This window comes from Notechis scutatus, chromosome 2 (assembly GCF_049901735.1).
Source record: "Notechis scutatus isolate UNSWTSFEM ecotype Mainland chromosome 2, rNotScu1.2, whole genome shotgun sequence".
NCBI lineage: Eukaryota > Metazoa > Chordata > Lepidosauria > Squamata > Elapidae > Notechis > Notechis scutatus.
In genome coordinates, this window is record NC_142010.1 from 222,668,243 (window position 1) to 222,691,678 (window position 23,436).

Sequence of the window (23,436 nt, forward strand, 5' to 3'; positions counted from 1 at the left end):
AAGTGTCGAGAGGCGGCAGAAGAAGCAGGTGTGCCAGACTCATTCAGGAAATTCAGTGTAAATAAGCACAAGTTAAGCTTGTTTTGCAGTGTGGGTAGCCCTGGGGTGAGTTTCCCCATCGAGTTTTGAACTTTGTCAAGAGCATTCTTTAGGGTCAGACTGTCTCTTTCTACTATGGCCTGCCCTTGAGAATTGTATGGAATGCCAAATTTGTGCAAAATGCCCCATTGTTTACAAAAGATAGCAAAGTTGGTACTAGTATAGGAGGGGCCATTATCAGTTTTTAATTCCGAGGGCTTTCCCAGGCACGCAAATGACCGGATGCAGTGGTTAATGACATGTTTTGTGGTCTCTCCTCTTTGCGGGGAGGCCATGATGAACCCTGAGTATGTGTCCACTGAAACATGGATATATTTCCATGGTGCAAAAGGCGCATACTGGGTTACATCCATTTGCCAAATTTGGCAGACTTTTAAGCCTCTGGGATTTACTCCCATTGGCAGGGCAGGGGCTTGCTTGCTGCAAGTAGGGCATTGTTGAATAATTGCAGCAGCCTCTTGGGCGGTGATTTGGAATTCCTTCATAAGAGCCCTTTTATTTTGATGAAAATAGTTATGACTGTCCCAAGGGGTTAGGGGAGAAAGAGAGAAAGCGGATAGAATAGTAGCAGCGGATGCGGCTGTTAATTGCTGCAATGCAAGCAATTTATTTGCTGGCAATGGCCATTGATCAACCCAAACAGGAACATCCGTGGTTAAGGTTAAGCGAAGGGGAAGAGGGTGAGTCATTCTAGCTGCAATTTAGCGCCAAATTGAGAGAGCAAGTCCCTCCCCCACAAATTCGTGTGAAGGGGGAGGATGACGGGCTTAATTTGTGCAGTCCCTGTGAGATTTTCAGAAGTCACAGGGAGCCAAAATTTACTGATGCGAGCCGTTTGAATCCCTCCTACACCTCTTACCGATGGGGAGGTCTGTTTCCCAGTCTGTAGGCCACTCGTCAGAGCGTATCACCGAGACGTCCGCACCAGAATCCAGAAGACCGGTGAAGCGGCGACCCTTGCTTAAAACCAAGAGTGTGGGCTTAGTTTCGGTGATAGATCTAGTGAGGGCAAGCACATCAGAGGGAAATTGCGGTACCATGATCATTTTTGCTACGACGTCACCTTTTTGTAACTTTGTTGGAAGAGTGGATAGCTGTTAGGTATAACATTGATACCAAATATGGTTTGGGTGAATAAATATATAAAACTTAGATATCATGGTTTAAGTGCTTATCACTTTAAGCACAATGTTGCAGGCAATTAGCCGATTAAGGGTGCGGTTAGAAGTTACAATATAAGGAAGCATTAGAAGCTGGAAAGCCTACTTGCGACTAACTGTGTCTTACTGCGACTGACTGTGAATGCCTGTGACTGAACTGTTCTTGTTTGCTACTGTTTGCTGATTTACTGCGTAATTCTACTGTTCTACTGTTTGAACTTCTTGCTGAATATCCAGCGTTTGTTCCTCTGGAGAGAGGCACCGGAGGAGGAGAAGATATCTTTATCGGCTGATAAAGATATTGCAAGGACTCTTAACTTGGACTGTAATAGTGAGTCTTACTGGATGTAAATACTGTGAATGACTTAATGGACTGAATGACAATGCTTTAAACTCTAAATGGATTAAAAACTATTTAAACTACAAACAGTGTTTGTGTTCAGTGTGTGTATACTCTGGGGCCCTTCCACTCTCGTTTGGCTGCCTGGCTTGACTACTGCTGCAATACTCTGCTAGGGGTTAATCCCCAAACACTAACATTGGTTATGGGCCCAGCAGCATAGTCTAACTAACCAGGATATAGCAGAGAGAGTTGGTGTGAGTTGCACATTACTGTAAAACAAACTGTTTTAATTAGTTTAAAATAGTCAAAATATCTGAAGAGTAATGGCACAAGTAAATTTGTCACAACTGTCCATGATATCCAGGCTGGATGGAACAAACTATGTTTCATGGTCAATGAAATGTAGTTTACTTCTACGCAGAGAAGGTTTGTGGGACATTATAGCAAACCCACCAGATGTGAGTAGCTGGGATCCTGCTGATGATGATGATAACGAAAAGTTACAAGACTTTAAACTGAAAAATGAGCAGGCTTTATGCATCATAGGACTGACTCTCTGTGATCAGCAGCTTGTCCATATTCGTGGAGAAGAAAAAGCTGCAAACTGCTGGGAGAACCTCAGGAAGATTTATGTTCGGGACAGTGTAGGAGCACATATAAATCTTACACGGAAGCTTTTTCGAACGCATCTTCAGAGGAATGGAGATATGTTAGTTCATTTAAACTGTATGAAGAGCATTTTTCAAGAATTGCAAGAAAAAGAGCTTATATTTAATGAACTGTAACAAGTCTACATCATATTATCTTCATTAGATCAAAGCTATGATAACTATGTGACTTCGTTAGAGGTATTGCCAAAAGAAAGCCTCTCATTAACCGACATAACAGGCAGGCTATTAGAAGAAGCCAGAAGAAGGCGTGAGCGTGACGAGCTGAGAGAAGATAAGAAAGAAGAGAAATTATCTTCAAAGCTTGAAAGAAACCAGCTTAGCAAAATACAGCACATGGAAGAAAAGAATTTATCTTCAACAGCATACACAATTAAAAATGTTTTAATTGTGGAGGAAGAGGACATTTGGCAAGTTTCTGCAAAAAGGAAAAAGCCAGAATGTAAAAAAGCCAAAGAAAGCATTTGAACTAGCCATGTTTAGCAACTCTGATGTGAAGAATGATCTATGGGTGGTTGACAGTGGCGCATCCCACTGCATCACAAGAGATAAGACAAAATTTATAAAAATGTCTACAAGCTCTCAACATATATCTCTTGCTAGTGGCTGGAATCTGAAAGCGAAAGGTGAAGGTCTTGCACATTGTCCGTGCATAAACCAGGATATAAAAATGTTGTATGTACCGCAACTAAAGTTTAATTTGCTTTCAGTAAGGGTATTAGATAAATTAGGTTATGTAATTACTTTTAAGGATAATAATTGCATAATTGAAAAAGATAACAAAAGGGTAACTGCAGCTTTAAATGGAACATTATATGTCTTAGATAATAGTAAGAAAGGGGAGGCACAGACTGTATTTTATAATATAAAGCCTCATAATGAATGTATCCATTTATTGCATAGGCGTTTGGGGCATGTAAATTTTAAAATGCTAAAACGTACAGTTGAGTTATCTGAAGGAATAAGGTTAAAACCTTGTGATAAATATTTGCGTTGTAATGTTTGCTGTGAAGATAAGAGCAAAGTATTGCCTGCAAATAGGCTAAATGGTTTCAAAACAAAAGAACCTTTAGAAGTGGTATTTGCAGACATCATAGGTCCAAAGAAACCCAGTATGGGGGTGCTAGATATATACTGAGCATTATGGACCATTATTCTAGATATGGGTTTTGCTATTTAATGAAAAGCAAAACTGAAACATATCAACATGTTTTCAATTGGCTTAAGTTTGCTGAAAGAAAGTCTAAACGGCAACTGATAACCCTGGTGACAGATAATGGTACGGAATTTATTAATAACAAATTCCAGAACAGACTTAAGGTAGCTGGAATAGAGCATAAGAAGTCTGCTCCATACAGGCCAGAACATAACGCTTTTATTGAAAGAAGAGGCCAAACACTACAGGCAATGGTTAGAACAATGTTAAATGATTCTGGGTTACCTGATTATTTGTGGGGGAGGCTACAATGTGTGCTAATAACATATTGAACAACGTTGTTAACACAACAACAGGTGAAATACCATTCACCAGGTGGCATGGCAGGAAACCTGACCTAAGTTACCTGCACACATTTGGTGCACCAGCATGGGTGCATATTCCTGCACAACTCAGAAAAAAAGGGCAACATAGAGCTAAACGATTTTTCTTCGTTGGTTATCAGGCAAACCATAGGGCATATAGATTTTGGGAGAAAGGCACATCTTAAGTGTTATGTAGTGCTAGTGCCCAATTTCTAGAACATGAAGGATGGGAGAAATTAGAACAGGATGCCAATAAAGATGTAATTATTGAATCCTATAGAAATCCCATTAGTTATCCCTGTGACTTTAAAAATAAAGTAAAGAGTCAAATACAGGATGAAATAGTGCCCATAAAGGAAGAAACAGATTCAATAGCTGAACAGGATGAGAAAGATGAACAGGTAGTAGTTCAACAAAGTCCTCCTGTAAGCCCTGTAATTCCCAGAAGAACTACACGTGTATCTAGACCGCCTGATAGGTACAAGGCTAACACAGTGTGCCAGATTAATCAAGTTCCTAATTCTGTTGAAGAAATTAAAAAGTATCCTACTAAGGAAAAAGAAAGTTGGTATGCAGCAATGAATAAGGAACTGAATTTATTAAGAGATATGAAAGTGTATGAAAATGCCAAATTACCTGTAGGTAAGAAGTCCATTGGCTGCAAATGGATATTTAAGGTAAAAACAGATAAAGATGGTAATTTAATCCATAAGGCAAGGTTAGTAGCCCAAGGTTTTAGGCAGAATGCCAATGACTACGATGAGGTGTTTGCACCTAGTCTTAAGGCAGCAACCTTGAGGGCAGCTTTAGTGTGGGCAGCTAGTAAAAACTATATAGTTAACCATTTAGATGTGGAAACTGCTTACTTGCACGCCCCATTAAAACATACTATTTACATGAAAAAACCTGTTGGTATTAAAAGTGAAAATAAGGATAATAATGATTGTTGGTTGTTAAAGAAAAGCCTCTATGGTCTTAAACAATCAGGCTATGAATGGAACCAGTATATTGTAAAGGAACTAAACAATATAGGATTTAAAGCTGGTTTAGCCGATCCATGTCTGTTTAAGAGGGAGACAAATGGGAAAGTATCATTATTATTACTATTCACAGATGACATTGCATTGATAACTGAAACTAATGATGAAGCAAATAAAATAATAGAATCATTAGGAAAGAGAATAAAGATCAAGCAATTAGGGGAGATAAAGAAGTATCTCGGTTTGAATATAAAGAAAACACGGAAAGGTTTTAAGATATCTCAGGAAGATAAGATAAGCAAATTGCTAAAAGATTACAAGATGGAGCTTTGTAAGCCAGCTAAGACTCCAATGAGTCAGGAGTTTAGCAACACTGATGAACAAAGCCCGGAGTTTGATAAGGTGATTTATCAATCTTTAATTGGTAGTTTGAGTTATATTAGTAATTGGTCTAGACCAGATATTTCGTACTGCGTGAATCAGTTGGCTAGATTCAATTCTGCACCATGTGAAAGACACTGGATTGCAGCTAAGAGGATATTAAGATATCTTAAAAAGACAATGAATTATTCATTGTATTTAGAACCAAAGGGTGATTTAATTCTGAGTGCTTATGCAGATGCTAGCTTTGCATCAGAAAGAGACACTAGAAAGTCGACTTCAGGAACAGCCATAATGCTGGGTAAGACATTAATAGGCTGGAAGTCAATAAGACAACAGCATATAAGTTTGTCTACTATGGAGGCTGAATTCTCCTGTTTATCTCTGTTATGTACAGAATTAATAATGTATAAACAAATGTTAATTGATATAGGTATAACTGTAGATTATCCTATAATTATACATGAAGATAATCAGGCAGCAATTCAAATGGCCACAAATATTGCAGTAAAAACAAGGAGCAAGCATACAGATCTAAGATACCTAAACGTGAGACAATCTGTAAGAAGTAAGATGATTCAGCTAGAGTACTGTATGTCGGAGGACAATTTAGCTGATAATTTTACTAAAGCCCAAGGTGCCAGTAAGCACCCAGGAGAGTTGTGAAAAATATGGGGTTAGATTGTAAGGTATTATATATTTATTTCACCCAAAAGGGAGTATGTTAGGTATAACATTGATACCAAATATGGTTTGGGTGAATAAATATATAAAACTTAGATATCATGGTTTAAGTGCTTATCACTTTAAGCACAATGTTGCAGGCAATTAGCCGATTAAGGGTGCGGTTAGAAGTTACAATATAAGGAAGCATTAGAAGCTGGAAAGCCTACTGCGACTAACTGTGTCTTACTGCGACTGACTGTGAGTGCCTGTGACTGAACTGTTCTTGTTTGCTACTGTTTGCTGATTTACTGCGTAATTCTACTGTTCTACTGTTTGAACTTCTTGCTGAATATCCAGCGTTTGTTCCTCTGGAGAGAGGCACCGGAGGAGGAGAAGATATCTTTATCGGCTGATAAAGATATTGCAAGGACTCTTAACTTGGACTGTAATAGTGAGTCTTACTGGATGGAAATACTGTGAATGACTTAATGGACTGAATGACAATGCTTTAAACTCTAAATGGATTAAAAACTATTTAAACTACAGTGTTTGTGTTCAGTGTGTGTATACTCTGGGGCCCTTCCACTCACGTTTGGCTGCCTGGCTTGACTACTGCTGCAATACTCTGCTAGGGGTTAATCCCCAAACACTAACAATAGCACAGAAAGGTTAATGGCTGAGAGTTTTGAGGAAGGATAAAGCAGATCGGGAATCACAGAGATTCCTTTGAGGGCATGAGGGTGAGATTGTATAAGAGCAGTTTTATCAGAGGAGAAGGAGGCAGAAGGAGGAAGCTGTGCGCCGACAGAGAGTGGTAGATGGGGAAAGGATATGAGCACATCTTCTGCCACTGATAATTCATACACAGTGGATGGTATATGGGCAGCCTTGGGAGAGGGGCTAGCTGCCGGCCCCTCTACTCGTTTCCCGAGGGTTCAGTTTTTGATCGACATTGATTAGCCCAATGATAACCTTTCTTACATTTCGGGCAGACTGTTTTTGGTCGAACATCTCTACTGGCGGAGGGCTTTGCTGCCCCCCCCCCCGCCGGGGGCTCGACATTGTGATTTAAAATGGCCGGGCTTCCCACAATTGTAACAATTACCAGATGGCTTATTACCTCTGGTGATAGCTGCAGCCATCATTTCAGAAGTGTATTGGTGTGTTCCCACCACCCTGCAGGCTTGTAGGAACCCTGAAACCCTCTTTTATTAGAAGCAATCTTTGTTAACGTAGCAATTTTTGTTAACGTCCTATCACAAACGCATTACATCACACAAAATGCACTGATCATTCGCATAAGCATACAAAGCTGCAAAGTTTAAGTTTGCTACAGTTCTGGTTAAGAAATAGCAACAATTTGTCCTTGCTCCTTGCTTCGTGTTCCAGCCAACCACCAGAAGGCTCCGTTGTCCTAGCATGTACACAAAGAACAAAGAATAATTCCCACATACCACTGCAAGCAAGAGGAAAACTTCCTATGTACAAAATCTACCCGCGCCTTCTACAATTTTGTTAATACCAAACTTAAAGAATCAAGAACCATCCCACCCCTAAAAGGACCAAATGGGAAAGACTGCAACAATGAAGCTGTTAAGGCCAATCTCTTCAACACATTCTTCAGTCTTTATAAACAGCAATGGTTCATACCCCACATTTCCTAGTCGTACCACAACTAACTGTAATGACCTACTCCATATTGATTTTACAAAAGATAATGTAGAAAAGACACTACGAAACCTAAAACCATCCCTATCTATTGGCCCTGATGGATTATGTGCATACTTCTTAAAAAACCTCTCCTCTGCCATAGCGGAACCCCTAAGCATTATATATGAGATATCATTCAGAACCAGCTCCTTACCAAACCTATGGTCCTTAGCTGTGGTCATCCATATCTTCAAAAAAGGTGACCCCAGCCTGGTTGAAAACTACAGACAAATCTCACTGTGTTGTGTCATGTGCAAAGTCATGGAATCAATCATTAACCAATTCATCACTTTCCACTTAGAGTCAAACAACCTACTCTCCAAAAAACAATTTGGTTTCAGGAAAAAAATGTCCTGCAATCTACAACTCCTACACTGCAGAAACATATGGACTACTCTACTTGACCAGGGTAAAGCTATAGATGCAATTTACATAGACTTCTGCAAAGCCTTTGATTCAGTGGTACACGACAAACTACTGTTAAAACTAAACTCTTACGGCATTTCCGGATCCCTCCATAAGTGGATTACTGCATTCCTGTCAAATAGGCAGTAAATAGTAAAAATAGGGAGTGCTATATCAAACCCTGCTCTAGTTAACAGCGGTGTCCCCCAGGGTAGCGTTCTAGGACCCACACTCTTTATACTCTGTATAAATGACCTTTGTGATCACCTTATAAGCAACTTCTTTGCAGATGATGTAAAACTATTCAATACCACTGACAATGCTACTATCCTTCAAAGCGACCTTGATTATGTGTCTGAATGGTCAAACATCTGGCAACTCCAAATCTCGACCAACAAATGCTGTCCTACACATTGGTAAAAAAAAATCAGTACACCAAATACAAACTAGGCGGATATGACCCGTTGATGATCCTCACTCTGTCAAGGACCTTGGAGTTCTCATATCAAATGACCTAAGCACCAGAGCTCACTGTAACAGCATTGCCAAAAAGGCATTAAGAGTTGTAAATCTAATCTTATGAAGCTTCTCCTCTGGAAATATCGAATTGCTAACTAGAGCATACAAAACTTTTCCCAGACCAATACTCGAATACAGCTCATCAGTCTGGAATCTGCACTGAATATCAGACATTCAATCAAGCCAGAAGTATTTCACGAGAAGAGTACTACACTCCTCTGCTCCCAACAGAATACCCTATATCACCAGGCTTGAGATTTTGGGCTTGGACAACCTTGAACTACGCCACCTATGGTTAGACTTAAGCATAGCACACAAAATTATCTGCTACAATGTCCTACCAGTCAATGACTACTTCAGCTTCAACCATAACACAAGAGAACACAACAGTTTACAAACTCAATGTAAACTGCTTCAAACTTGATTGCAGAAAAGTACGACTTCAGCAACAGAGTGGTCAATGCCTGAAATGCACTACCTGACTCTATTGTTACACCCTCTAACCCCCACTCCTTTAACCTCAAACTAACCACTATTGACCTCACCCCATTCCTAAGAAGTCTGTAAGGGGCATGCATAAGTGCACCATCGTGCCTCCTGTCCTGGTCCTATTGTCCTAATTTATTTGTACCTATTTCCTGTATTCTTACTCATGTTTATACTTATATCTATTACCTTGTAAGCGATTGACAAATCAAATAAATAAATAAAATAAAATAAATAACATTTCATCAAGCAAACTAAAAGTATCATTCCCTTGAATATTACATATCATGGCCGTAACTAGAAATGTCCGGTGTTGCATCTATGACACTTACAATGTCATTCCCATTCAGTTATAAATCAAGTGATGTTAAGAGACATCACCTGACTACCACTTGTGATTTTATTGCCAGCTTCTCCATTGACTCCACTTGTTGGAAGCCAGTTGCAAAACACACAAATGGAAATCACATGACTGCAGAACACTGTGATAAATGCCTGCCAGTTGCAAAATACCTAAATCTCAATCATTTTACCACGGGGACTTTGTAAATATGAGGACCAGTTAGGAAATTACTTTTTCAGTGCCATTATACCTTCTAATGGTCAGTAATCATGACAATTGTTAAGCAAGATCTATTATACTTTCTCCATATTGAAAAGTAGTCAAAATCAAATATATCTAATAACAAAGACTTCAATACTGTTATACCAGCACTCCTATTCAATTTGTAATACAAGTCCTTGCTAATTATCACTTAATAGACTGGCTTCTATTTTACACAATTACATGGAAAGAGCGCAATACTGTCTGGCTTAAAGTAGTTAAATACATCTTCAAATATATTTGGGAAGTTGCTAAACTTAAACCAAACACTGGATATTTTTATTTAAGCAACCAAATGCTGTGAAATTACATGAAAAGTGCTCTTTAAGTTTCATATGAGAAACATTTCTAGAAGCGCTTACCTCCCGTGAAGCAGGTCTGTAACCAAAACCTGATGGCAAGTTTTTATCTTCTTCACAGCCTTTTGCTCCTGGACTAAAATGTAACTCTACATGGAAGCGTTCTTCTGATGAAACCTCCTAAATAAATGGATAAGTCAAGTCATATTCTGACTATATGCAATTAGCTTTTCTCTTAAATTATTGTTTATTGTTTCCTTACCTTATTTGGATCTTCATACAGCATGATAACTATTTGGGTCATGTAATTGAGTTCACTGACAACATTGAGATAATCCATAGCTCTCTTCCACTGTTCATCTTTTGATGCCTTAGGTAAAAATGTAAATACCACTTTTTTTTAATATTGTCTGTGTTGATCCCCCTTTTTACCTTAACACTTATATTAAACTAATTGTAAGTTGCAATCTTACACATATTTACCATATAGGCATTCTGAATGTATCTTCAATTGATATATTTTATAATTCAGTGTTATACATTAACTTATCAAGTGATAACAAGTAAAATATCAGAAAAATAAAGACACATTACCAGCCAGAAATTAATACTAAAGCATTTATTTTTTGCACATTATTTTTAACTTATTAGCAAATCCATTAACATGCAAACCAGGCTACTAAGCTTTTCAAACAAAACGTTGCTTTAAACCTTAGTTTAGTTTTATAAATTAACTTTATATATTGTTTCCGAATGTCCATCAAGAGCTTACATTGGCCCAATGTCTGATTTTTTCAACATAGATCACCCTGTCCTTGAACGGCTGGGTGGACTGGACATTAACATTTGAACCAGTATAAGTCCATGTATTTGCCATACACTAAATAAATAAATATTAACTAGTATTTTCTTATGTTTTACAGCACAATGAAATCATAAAAAGGTAACATGATTTTTGCAAACTTATCAATGTTTCCATTACTGAAATGATTAGAAGTCAACTATGATGACTTTTTAGATAATCCTTCATCTTATTTTATTATAATAAAAATTCTTACTGAATAAGTAGTGTATTGAGTTGATTATTAAATGTAAGCTTCGGTGATTCTGAAAAGGAATGCCACTGAAACACTTACATCACATAAAGAACCATAGCGAAGAGTTGAAAGCAAGGAATGGACATGACTCTCACTGGTAAAGTACAGCCTAGTTCGAACATGACGTTCAGGAGACATAACCCCACTAGAATACCTAAAAATAAAATTGGATAAGTGAGCAAAGGGCACCATACATTGCATACATTATTTTACAAATCTAAAAATCTAAAAATTCTAGACCTAAAATCTAAACATTAACAAACATTCCCAGTTTTCTAATAATAATAATGAATTAGGCACACCATTTAAGTTTCTGTATCAAGTTTCTTCTGTTCACGATTAATTAACTAAGGCATCAAACAGTATATTTTTGGTTTTGGTGCTTAAATTTTATACAACCTTTATGAATCCATACTTACCTTGGATCTAAATTTCAAGTTCCTCACTCTGAAATCCTAATCAGTGCTACATTTATGTTTAATAAAAATATACTTTACATTCTGAATTGTCTAAAGTTGAATCCTTGTTTTAAGCTGCAGAACATAATGTTGTGTGTATTTGATAATCTGTGCATCCTTGATCAAAATCAGAATCTTATCAGAACTTTGCCTGGAAGCTAAACTGTGAGTGTGACATGTGAGATACTAAAATATAATTATTTTTGAAAGTTTAACAGAAATTAAGTTCAAGTGCCTCAATTTATCATGTTTGTGATCATGTATACAATGACCATAGGATTTTTTAATTGCTAAAATTATACAGGCTTCATAGAAGGACTGGAGGTTATCATTTTTAAATATTTAGCTACATTTATTGTTATATAAGGGCTTCAATAATGTTGAAAAAATGGTTTAAAAAACTTACAAAGGATGGAGTTTGTTAACAGTATCATCATCCTGAGTCCTCTGAAGATCAGACCGAATTTTTCTCAATAGTGGATTGCAGTAACCTTTAGCAATCTCTAATTTTTCAGCCTCGGTAATACCATATTCCTTAAGTGAAAAAAATGTGAAAATGAACTTGGATATTCCTGAAAATTCCCTCTCAATCTATAACTCAATTTGTTAGATAAGTACCTATTTCTACCTAAGCCCTTAATGAAGTAATTTCACTTTCAGATAATTTCACAGTAGTAGATGGTTGTAAGTATGAGCCTCTGATCCTTGTCCTGCTGCTGGATCTGCCTCTGGACTCAAAAAACAAAAACAAAACCCAAACCATTGCAATTCTTTGCTAAGTTGTAAAGTGCTACATTTCCTGAAGACAGGAAGGCATGTCAACTCAGAGAGCAATGATATAGATATGAGCCCCTAGGATTAAACTACCTAACAGAGAATGGGGCCTAAGCAATGACAGCAGCAGCAGAGAACTTGTTTCAATCTGAGTCCACATAGCTTTGAGCAGGGTCCATACGTTAGTTAGTAGGACCATATATCAAAATAGGTAAGGCCGCTTGATACGAACAAGCAGCCCTAAGCAAGTTTTTAGATAGAATCTTCCAGAAAATGCATCCACTGGATTCACTAGATATATTTTTAAAGCCTTATTTTATTGCAGGGACAAGAGGTAAAGGATACAATATTCACTGGAGGGAGAATCAGTTATTTCCTCCTTACCTTTATACTACAATAAGGCTTTAAATCACCATTGGATTCAGCTGAGATAGTTAAAATGGAGCTTCTCTGTAATAAAGATGTTGTGGAGACAAGCACATTTTTGCTCACATTATGACTAAAACATGCCATTATTTTTACTTAGGATATTACAGGGGATCATTTATGTTCCATCATCATAATATCATGAGTTGATAAAAGTATTCCACTTCAATTCTTAAACAATTAAAACAAAATAATCGATTAAAGCAGGGAGGGGCAAACCCATGGGAGATGGGGAAGAGCTTTAGACAAAATGAGAGGATACATGTCCTAATATGAGTCCCAATTCTGATCACATTGGCTTCCTGGTGCAAAACCACCATTTTTGTTTTGGATTATAATATTGCCTATCTGCTAAGGTCCAAATATATATTGTGTCTATATTGTTCCATAAACATTTTATTTTGTTATTTTATATTGATATTTTGTTTATAATAACAAAGTTATATTATTATTGTCGTTATTTTGTATTCTGTATGAATCAAATAATTATTAGTAATAAATAATTTTCTTTGCAAAATGTAACTTAAAACCATACATTTAGGTTATCTTCTACATGGCTGCATTAACCTAATTCAAATCCATCTATAATTCCAATTCCTCCATTTCATTGATCGTTTGCATCCCAATCACCCATTAGCACTTTTATATGCTTCTCAGATGCTGTTTTTAGCAATCCTTGCACTTTGCCAAATATTTTTTTCAATGTCTTCCACAACTTATTTAACATTGATGGTTATCGCTATAGCTCCATTAATTCTAATCTAGATGATCCTGTTGTTTACTGTATATTACTAAATTACCTATTTAGCAACATTCTTTGAGTATCATTACAATTCTATTTCCTTGTATGGACTCATATTCTTAATAGTGTATCATGTAATCCTCATATTTTAATTTCGTGAATCGTGTTTTTGCTCCTTCTTTTGTGGTACATCTGAGTTAATCACAAGTTCCAACCAATATGTCCCATGATTCTATTGGAAGCTACATTAAAATAATCTAGTTATCAGATACAAGACTACATCTAGGAGAAAATCTAATGAACTGTATAGGATTCACTACTGAATAAATTTAGAATTGCACCATTATCCTAGATTCAGTCTAATGTCAACAAGATACATGTCGTATACCTGTATATAAATATCAGATTCCTCAGTTTAATAAGGTAAAGAAGTACCGCTTTTCAGTTTGTGATAGTTCATAACTGCTTTATGAACTATAAATGCATTTTGAGACAGTAAATTTATTCATTTCCATAACAGTTTGTAAATATGGTCTGGAGAACATAGCCATTTTATTATAATGAGTGTACTATGTAAGCGCCAATGTACATACCTGAGGGATCACAATATCAGCCAATGCCTTTGACAGTCTGTACAATTCCATTGTATTTTCTAGCTTTAAAGAGACATTATGCTGAACATCATATTTTATGCAGTCATAGATATCTGGGATTTTACTTATATCATATTTTCCATTCTTTGTTTTAAAGTCTTTTTCAAGCTTGGCCCATCTACGCAGCATTAGTTCCAATGTTTCGCTGTGATAAAGTTGAATATCTAGTTGAACAATCATTAAAAGGTAATAATGAGAGTTGATTAAAGTAAAATGAAGGGAAATTATCATAGACATTAAAGAAATATATCCACCCATTCTTTAAGCTTCAGAGCAGCCAGCTTTGCTTTCAGCTTTGTTTTATTTTTGTTTCCTTTTACACAGACACAAACTAAAATAGTTTGTACTTCTGCAATTCTGGTACTTAACTAAGCCTATTGTTATGTTTTTTCTTGCGCAAAGTTACTGCTATTTTATTTACATAGCAATCTACATTAGTGAAGTTAATTTGCTATTAATATATTAGAGTAGCTAACAGTTATTGGGCAAACTATTACATTTTTTTATTTTGAAAGTTGTTCCTGAATTAATACAAAGATTGTCCTAACTGTTAATTATAAAATAAATATGTGCAAGTAATATTATTAATCAGCCTGATCAAGGAAATTGTTTACCTGCAAACTTAGGATCTTCCATTCGTTGTTTGATTTGAGATGTCAAACTCTGGATTAAGAAATATACCTTATCACATGTCTTAATAGGATTTTTTATCACTTGCATTGATTTTATCAGAGAAATGCTGCCAGATGGTGTCAACTGTAGTATCAAACCAAAAAGAAATATGTAAGCTATAATACTTATAGTCTACATGTATAGCATCTGATATCCTAATCCCTGAAAAATATGTATTTTTAAAATGTGCTATCCTATATGAGTAAAACATCAAAAACACTTTGACTTATCTTTTAAATACAACAGTTGACTTACAACAGTTCATTTAATGACCATTTAGTGACCGTTCAAAGTTACAACAACGCTGAAAAAGTGACATGACCATTTTTCACATTTATGATCTTTGCAGCATCCCCCTGGTCATGTGATCAAAATTCAGACACTTGGCAAGTTCCTCATATTTAAGATGGTTGCAATGTTCTGGGGTGATGTAATCCCCTTTTGCAACTTTCTAATAAGCAAAGGCAATGTGGAAGCTAGATTTATTCACAATCATGATATTACCTTAACAGCTTCAGTGATTCACTTAACAGCTCTGGCAAGAAAAGTCGTAAAATGGAGTAAAACTCACTTAACAAATGTCTTGCTTAGCAACTGAAATTTTGGGCTAAATTATGGTCGTTAGTCGAGGACTACCTGTATACTACTAAAAAAACTTTAGCTAAAAGAAATACTAATTTGAAATAATTACTATATCCAACAATTATGTTTATTAGTTCTAATCGGATTGACAAAATTCAATTTAACTGATGTCTATTTCTGTCTTATTTTCCATTAACTCTCTTACTTTAATATTTCAAATCATGTCACTACAACTACATATTAAAATATATATGTTGTATTTAACAACTCCAGAAAGCCACAAAAAGTATATCATTTTGATCAGACAACTAGGCTTTAGACTTAGGCACATCATGGAATTTGTACTCATGTTAGTGAATAATCTTTGGAGAGACCAAGATCAGGGACTACAACCTTTTTAGTTTCCTGATATCTCAGCAGCTTTCCATATGATTAACCTTATGTCTCTTTCTTCCTGAGGGTAGTTTATATTTCTTCTTTCCCTCTCTCCCTTCTTCTATTTACACAGCCACACATCTCAAGTACAGGACTCTGGATGTCTTACAACTTATAAACAACCACATAACTAAACAAAATGCAATATAAAAAGACATGAAAGTATATAAAGCATACATATAAACAAAATATTAAACCTAATCAGCAATCAGATTGCAGAAATATGGATTCAGAAGGATACCATAGTTGGTAACATCAAAGGCTACCAAGAGGTCAAGAGGAGCAAGAATCAATGCATTATACCAGAAGTCATCCAAAAGTGACAAGAGTGCTATTTTAATCCCATACACAGGTCTGAAACCTGAAAGCTATTGTGCAACTACCTTCTCTAATCATGTAAGGCTGAACAAAAATTGTCTAGTATGATTGGGTCTAATGGATGGCTTGTTGGATGGGTGAACCAGCACTTCTTTAAGAGGAGTTCACTACAGCCAAGACTTGGCTAAATATCACCTCTTAGTATTCAGGCAATGGGGACATGAATCTAATATAGTGTGGCCATACTCACACTAATGAGAAATCTGTCCATTTCATAAGGCCTAACAGGTTCACACTATCAGATAACACAGCAAGACTATACCTAGACACTTCAAGGGACCTGTATAAAGACTGGTGTCCAACTGGGAGTGGATTCAAGCAACATTATCCAACAGATGCCTGACATATTCCTCCAAATAGACTTGTACAACCTTTCCTGTAAAATCTTTCACAATTTCAATTTATCTATAGAGTATTTTCTAACCTTTTCATAGTCCTCAGAAGTAAAGTCTCTATCTCTTTGGAGAATTTCATTAAGGCGTGCCTTCACACGATGTTGGCAGCTGCTAAGAGAGTCACTGTCACTGTCCAATAGACCATTCATATTAGCACTTTTAACCATTTGCACAAGTATAGGTGTAAGTTCCCCTTCCAATGCCAATAGACCCTGGGGAAAATAAAGTTAGTGAATAGAACTTAGTATATTAAGTCTCAAACTAAGCAGAATATATATATTCTATAAATAAGTGACTGTTACCTATGAATTTGAGAGAAGAACTGCATTACAACTTACACACAGATAAATAATTCTAAAACTGCCCATCACATGTGATACCAAATATCATATTTATATTTGCAGTGAGGAAATACTATTTTAATCCATTATAGGTTTATCATCTCTTCTTTTTATGTGATGATTCTAAGCTTGCATTATAATAGATAATCATGTTCGGTTTTTCTACACTACAGGTGAAACTCGAAAAATTAGAATATCGTGCAAAAGTTCATTTATTTCAGTAATGCAACTTAAAAAGTGAAACTAATATATGAGATAGACTCATTACATGCAAAGCAAGATAGTTCAAGCCATGATTTGTCATAATTGAGATGATTATGGCTTACAGCTCATGAAAACCCCAAATCCACAATCTCAGAAAATTAGAATACTGTGAAAAGGTGCAATATTCTAGGCTCAAAGCGTCCCACTCTAATCAGCTAATTAAGCCATAACACCTGCAAAGGGTTCCTGAGCCTTTAAATGGTCTCTGTCTGGTTCAGTAGGAACCACAATCATGGGAAAGACTGCTGACCTGGCAGTTGCGCAGAAAACCATCACTGACACCCTCCATAAGGAGGGACAGCCTCAAAAGGTAATTGCAAAAGAAATTGGATGTTCCCAAAGTGCTGTATCAAAGCACATTAATAGAAAGTTATGTGAAAAGGAAAAGTATGGAAGAAAAAGGTGCACAAGCAGCAGGGATGACTGCAGCCTGGAGAGGATTGTCAGGAAAAGGCCATTCAAAAGTGTCGGCGACTTTCACAAGGAGTGGACTGAGGCTGGAGTCAGTGCATCAAGAGCCACCACACAGAGACGGATCCTGGACATGGGCTTCAAATGTCGTATTCCTCTTGTCAAGCCGCTCCTGAACAACAAACAACATCAGAAGCATCTTACCTGGGCTAAAGAAAAACAGAACTGGTCTGTTGCTCAGTGGTCCAGTCCTCTTTTCTGATGAGAACAACTTTTGCATCTCATTTGGAAACCAAGGACCCAGAGTCTGGAGGAAGAATGGAGAGGCACACACTGCAAGATGCTTGAAGTCCAGTGTGAAGTTTCCACAGTCTGTTGATTTGGGGAGCCATGTCATCTGCTGGTGTTGGTCCACTGTGCTTCATTAAGTCCAGGGTCAATGCAGCCATCTACCAGGAGATTTTGGAGCACTTCATGCTTCCTTCCACAGACGAGCTTTATGGGGATGCTGACTTCATTTTCCAGCAGGACTTGGCACCTGCCCGCACTGCCAAAAGCACCAAAACCTGGTTCAATGACCGTGGGATTACTTTGATTGGCCAGCAAACTTGCCTGACCTGAACCCCATAGAGAATCTATGGGGCATTGCCAAGAGAAAGATGAGAGACATGAGACCGAACAATGCAGAACAGCTGAAGGCCGCTATTGAAGCATCCTGGTCTTCCATAACACCTCAGCAATGCCACAGGCCGATAGCTTCCATGCCATGCCGCATTGAGGCAGTAATTGCTGCAAAAAGGGGCCCAAACCAAGTACTGACTACATATGCATGCTTATACTTTTCAGAGGTCCGATACTGTTCAATGTACAATCCTTGTTTTATTGATTGCATGTACTATTCTAATTTTCTGAGATTGTGGATTTGGGGTTTTCATGAGCTGTAAGCCATAATCATCGCAATTGTGACAAATCATGCCTTAAATTATCTTGCTTTGCATGTAATAAGTCTATCTCATATATTAGTTTCACTTTTTAAGTTGTATTACTGAAATAAATGAACTTTTGCACGATATTCTAATTTTTTGAATTTCACCTGTATGTTTTATTTCAGGTTCCCTTACAACTTCTTTTTATTTTCTTAGTAAGTTAAAAAGATATAAGCATTATGTTTCGTCATAGAATCACTTGCTTCAGCTCTGTATCATTTTTATTTTGTTACTGGGCACCATTTTCAACTGTATAATTTGGGTTTGGGATCTGATTACCAAAATGAGGAACAATATTCCAAGCATTTCAAACTGCTGAAGACTATTCAAACTTACAAACTGTTACACAATAAAAACAGCATTAAGCAAAACAAAAACAATCACAATTCTGTTCAGCAATCTGCCACACTCATTGTATACACATTGTGCTAAACAATAATATTGTGAAGTTTGGGACTAACATATAGCATGAATTTAGCCACTGCAGTTTGTAAAATAAGGTTTGTAGCTTGCCATTATGTATAAATTCAGCCAATTGTAACAAAAATTAATAGACATAATATGTTGAGTGAACAGCCACTGAGATTTTCACCACTTCTAAATCACTTCATTTTAATCGAAAGGCATTTTCAGAACTTGTGATTGTATATTCAAGTATTAATTTGCATTTAGGAATAGGACATCACAGATTGAAAATTTTTGAAATGAATTAATTCATACAGGAGAGCTAGTTTAGTTAGTGGCTAAAATGCTGGAGTAGAAACTGAGCAGAATGAGTTTTAGTACTCCCTTAGGTGTAGAAATTGGCTGGATGACTGAGTCAATTACACTCTTTCAGCTCAATCCACCTTACAAAATGGTTCTTGTGGAGAAAGTAGGAGAAGGAAAATCAAACACAAACACACACACATTAATTAGAAATGGATATGTCATGTTACATGATCCATTGTGAAGTTTGTGCAAAGGATTTTGTGTGCATTAAAATTTCAATCTGGTGGGTTTCAAGTTTGGGAAAGGCTGGTTGAGAATATCTACAATATCATTCTCTAATTTCAATTCAAAATATATTAGTAATAAAGAATGTATATAAATGAAATTTAAAAAAATCTTGACAGAATAGCTGCCTAATTAGACTCAAATTAACTAGGCTCAAAGAAATACATGAACGCAATTTTTATTTTTTAGCTCTATTTTTGTATCATATTGCATGCAATTCTTTATGCACACTAAAATATATTTTTCTATTCAATAAAGAAGTAATTTATACATTTCATGCAAATTGGTTGAAAAATGTTGACGCTGATTAAGTACTGATGAAGTAGTCCATTTTGCATTGAAAGAATGGATGAAGTTATCTTTCCTATGTATAAATATAAAATTGCAAAGGACCTGAACTCCTCCTACAAGTAACCTATACACATTTCATATTTTCTACTGACGTTGTACTACCTTTGCAAAAGCTGCGGCTGTCATTTGAACTCTTCCTTCATCAGATGCATAGATTTTGAGATCATGCCGATAGGTACTATGCAATCTAAGTAGGCCACATCCTGGAAATCCTGCATAGTCACCTACCAAAGCAAAGAGTGAAGTTTCTTATTTGTTTCTGTAGATTTTCTCTTTTCATAGAGAAGCCATTACAAAGAAAGATAAGATACCTTGTCCACCTGGGTACATACATCGGAATGCTCTTCCTAGTTCCTCTGCCTGAACTCTACCTGCAGGTGTCAATTCTCCTCCCCATTTGAGAACTAAGAGTAGAGATGGCTCTTGTTTGCGGTTATCTAAATACAAACAAAGCAAGTAAAAGATTTTTGTTTTTTAACTTACGTTCAAAAGTCAAGGTGAAACAAATGTTACTTTTCTACAGGGACAATCCAAAGAATATTGATATTAATTCTGTATGCTGTAGTGAATAGAATTTGATTTTGAAACAGCAATACTTTATGCTATATAATTATATATATTTTATTATGCTATATAACCATGTTATGCTATCTAACCATGTTACTTGTAAATTTACAATTTATATTGTTTTATTTGTTTCCTAGTATGATTTGATTGCTTATTAATAACCTATGACTATCACGAAGTGTTGTATCTTATAATTCTTGATGAATGTATTTTATTTTTTCTTTATGTACACTGAGAGCATATGCACAAAAGACAAATTCCTCGTGTGTCCAGTCATAATTTGTCAATAAAGAATTCTATTCTATATGGCAAATTATTCTGAAATAAAAAAATGAAGGGGTTATCTGATCCATGCAGAAATAAGTAAAAAGCAATATTTAAAATCCTATACAGAGCTATTCAGAAATATGTTTATGGATCTTCAGTGATCATATTTCCTATATATTTGTTTAGAACTGCAGTTTGATTATATTAGAATGTGACTATAAAGTTGCCTTTTGACTTCTAACCAAGATGAAGAAAATATTATAAACTGAATTTATGTATTGATATTAATCAATTCAATGCACCTATTGATCAATTCAAAGAATAATCAGATTGGCCCTAACCCTGATGACCTTTCACAAGGCTCTAAGGGTATAACTGTATTCCTAGGATTAAATAAATAAACTAATTGATGGAAATTAGTTCCTAAAAATAACCAAGGTACCTTCTTCTTCACTAGATGTTTTAGGACAACCATGAGGAAGATAAGTCAGTTGTACTTTGCGATTTATGCCAGAAAAATGTCCATACCTAAAAACAGCAGTGATAATATTAAAAATCACACAATATTGGCAAAGGAAATACAACAAATCAGATGAACTGATAATTTAGGATATTGCAATACAGCTATAACAACTGATGGATTTTAACTATATTTTGCTATACGGAGAGAAAACAACCATGTTTACTGTTCACATTTTTAACCAAAATACCAACAAAGATGTGCCACCCACAGATAAGACAACTGTATTTCGTATGTACTTTACCATATATACTCATGGAAAAGCCTATCCATGGATAAACTAAACCTGATTTTTTGGATGCATTCTGGCACCTAAAATTCTTGCTTATTTGTGGGCTCATTGTCTTATATAATTACCGTAGCAGAGATCAAGAAGAGCAATAAAACATATTAACATTCTATTATAATTTTTTGCCCATCCTTTAATAATGTAATAATTAACATACTTGAAATAAACTGGCTTCATAGAAAAAGATTTCATACATGCAGAAAAAGTTTAATTAATAAATGTAGGGTGTATGTCTACAGGTTGTCCTCGACCACAATTGATCCCCAAAATATCTGTTGCTAAGTGAGACAGTTGTTGCACAAACTTTGCCCCATTTTACAACCTTTCCTGCCACAGCTAAGTAAATCATTGCAGTTGTTAAATGAGTAACATGGCGTTAAGTGAATCTCACTTCCCCATTGACTTTGCTTATCAGAAGGTGTCAAAAGACATTGGACATTGCAACTATCATAAATATGAACAAGTTATCAAGCAGCTGAATGTTGATCACATGACCATGGGGATGCTGCAATAGTCCTAAATGTGAAAAATGGTCATAAGACATTTTTTTCAGTGCCGCTGTAACTTCAAACAGGCACGAAACAGTAGTATTGGTAAGTCGAGGACTACCTGTGTAATATGGCTTAGAAAGTATTGCTGTTGTTTGATTCAGCAGAAATCTCAAATTAAAATGGGGAAGGAGGAGTGCAGGACCTCTTTAAAGTAACCACATTTTTCCACAGGCTTCCAGACAAGCTTGAACCAGATGCAATTGCTTTAAAGAATCATACTAAAGATGGCATGTTTTTCAGCTCACATGGAAGTCTGCAAAAAAGGCATGATTATTCTAAAGAGGTCCTGACTTCTTGCACATTCTGAAATATACATTTTATCACCTATCTCACTTTCTTGCTAATTATATCCCACTCTGGAAAAAAAATCCAAACAGTGTTTTAACATTGCTTTTATATTTTGCTCAAAACAGAAATGGGAGCCTCAGTTTTTGAAAATATAATGATTTCTTCAAAAGAAAGACTACCATGAAATTAAGAGTTGGACCTGATCCTTTAAAGCAGCAGTCCCCAATCTTTGCAGCCTGGTAGCCCAGCTGGGTGGTCAGGAACTTGGGGCATGCAAAAAGAGGGACAGCATGCACATGCGCTCATGCAGCTGTTTCTCTGAGTGAAGCCAGATGCGCACATGCGCACTGCAACTTGTGTGAGTGGAGTTGCATGCACATGTGTGCTGGCTTGCTTCTTGCATGGCCCAGTTCCAAATAAGCCATGGGCTGGTAGTGGGCCGGGAACCCCTGCTTTAAAGAAATACTAGAACAAAAAAAAATCTGCTTTCTTTATTATTGTCTCAGTGAATCTAATACAACCAATTTATTTTCCAACAAATAAAGCAAAAGTCAGAATCAGGTTTAAATTAGCAACTAATCTAACAAGCTAAATTGGACTAGTTCCAAAGTTACAGATGTAGATATGAAAATCAGGTGATCTTTACAGTTTTCTTAAAATGTGTTTTTATTACATCAAAAAATTTGAAATAAAATACTTACATCTCCAACACAGTCTTTAACTGTTCAAGTTTAGATTTGTTTTCTTCAATTTCAGAGTCATTATTCTGTCCTAGCTCTATTAAGAGCTGTCTTGCAATATCAAGTACTTCCTAAAAACAGTGGCAATTTTACAAGCGGTTCGTGAAAATGGATAATTATACAAGTACCTAGAAAAGATTAAAAAAAAGAAAAAGAAAAGAAAAGAAACCTTACCTGTAGCTGCTTAGGCTTTTTCAGCTTTAATTTCCCAGACTTATACCCATTGCATTTTTCAAAAAGATCAAAAAACCTTTAAAAGAAACAGGGAATGATTAAATTATTTCACAATATAATCAGATTCACATTCTAGAATTAGCTGATTATAATAGCACATATATCAACTTCCCATGAATTGACTGATAGAACGGTTATTTATTTCATTAAAAAACAGGTATTTGCTGAATACTATCTC

General features: G+C 36.1%; 1 protein-coding gene across 19 annotated transcripts in view; it reads right to left on the reverse strand.

Annotated features, from left to right (window-relative positions):
• PPIP5K2 (diphosphoinositol pentakisphosphate kinase 2) overlaps positions 1-23,436 on the reverse strand; it is a 70,589-nt gene that overhangs the window by 22,529 nt on the left and 24,624 nt on the right. For 17 of the 19 annotated variants that reach the window (XM_087958099.1, XM_087958096.1, XM_087958098.1 and 14 more), the window contains exons 12-23: positions 23,199-23,274; positions 22,986-23,095; positions 21,079-21,164; positions 20,114-20,239; positions 19,905-20,026; positions 16,483-16,665; positions 14,606-14,747; positions 13,932-14,155; positions 11,803-11,930; positions 10,978-11,092; positions 10,104-10,211; positions 9,905-10,021 (exon numbers count right to left, since the gene is read on the reverse strand). In XM_087958099.1, coding sequence (XP_087814225.1) covers positions 9,905-10,021; positions 10,104-10,211; positions 10,978-11,092; positions 11,803-11,930; positions 13,932-14,155; positions 14,606-14,747; positions 16,483-16,665; positions 19,905-20,026; positions 20,114-20,239; positions 21,079-21,164; positions 22,986-23,095; positions 23,199-23,274 — 1,537 coding nt within the window. The remainder of the gene's footprint in view (positions 1-9,904; positions 10,022-10,103; positions 10,212-10,977; positions 11,093-11,802; positions 11,931-13,931; positions 14,156-14,605; positions 14,748-16,482; positions 16,666-19,904; positions 20,027-20,113; positions 20,240-21,078; positions 21,165-22,985; positions 23,096-23,198; positions 23,275-23,436) is intronic. The other 2 variants (XM_087958100.1, XM_087958111.1) reach the window with 1 other exon arrangement.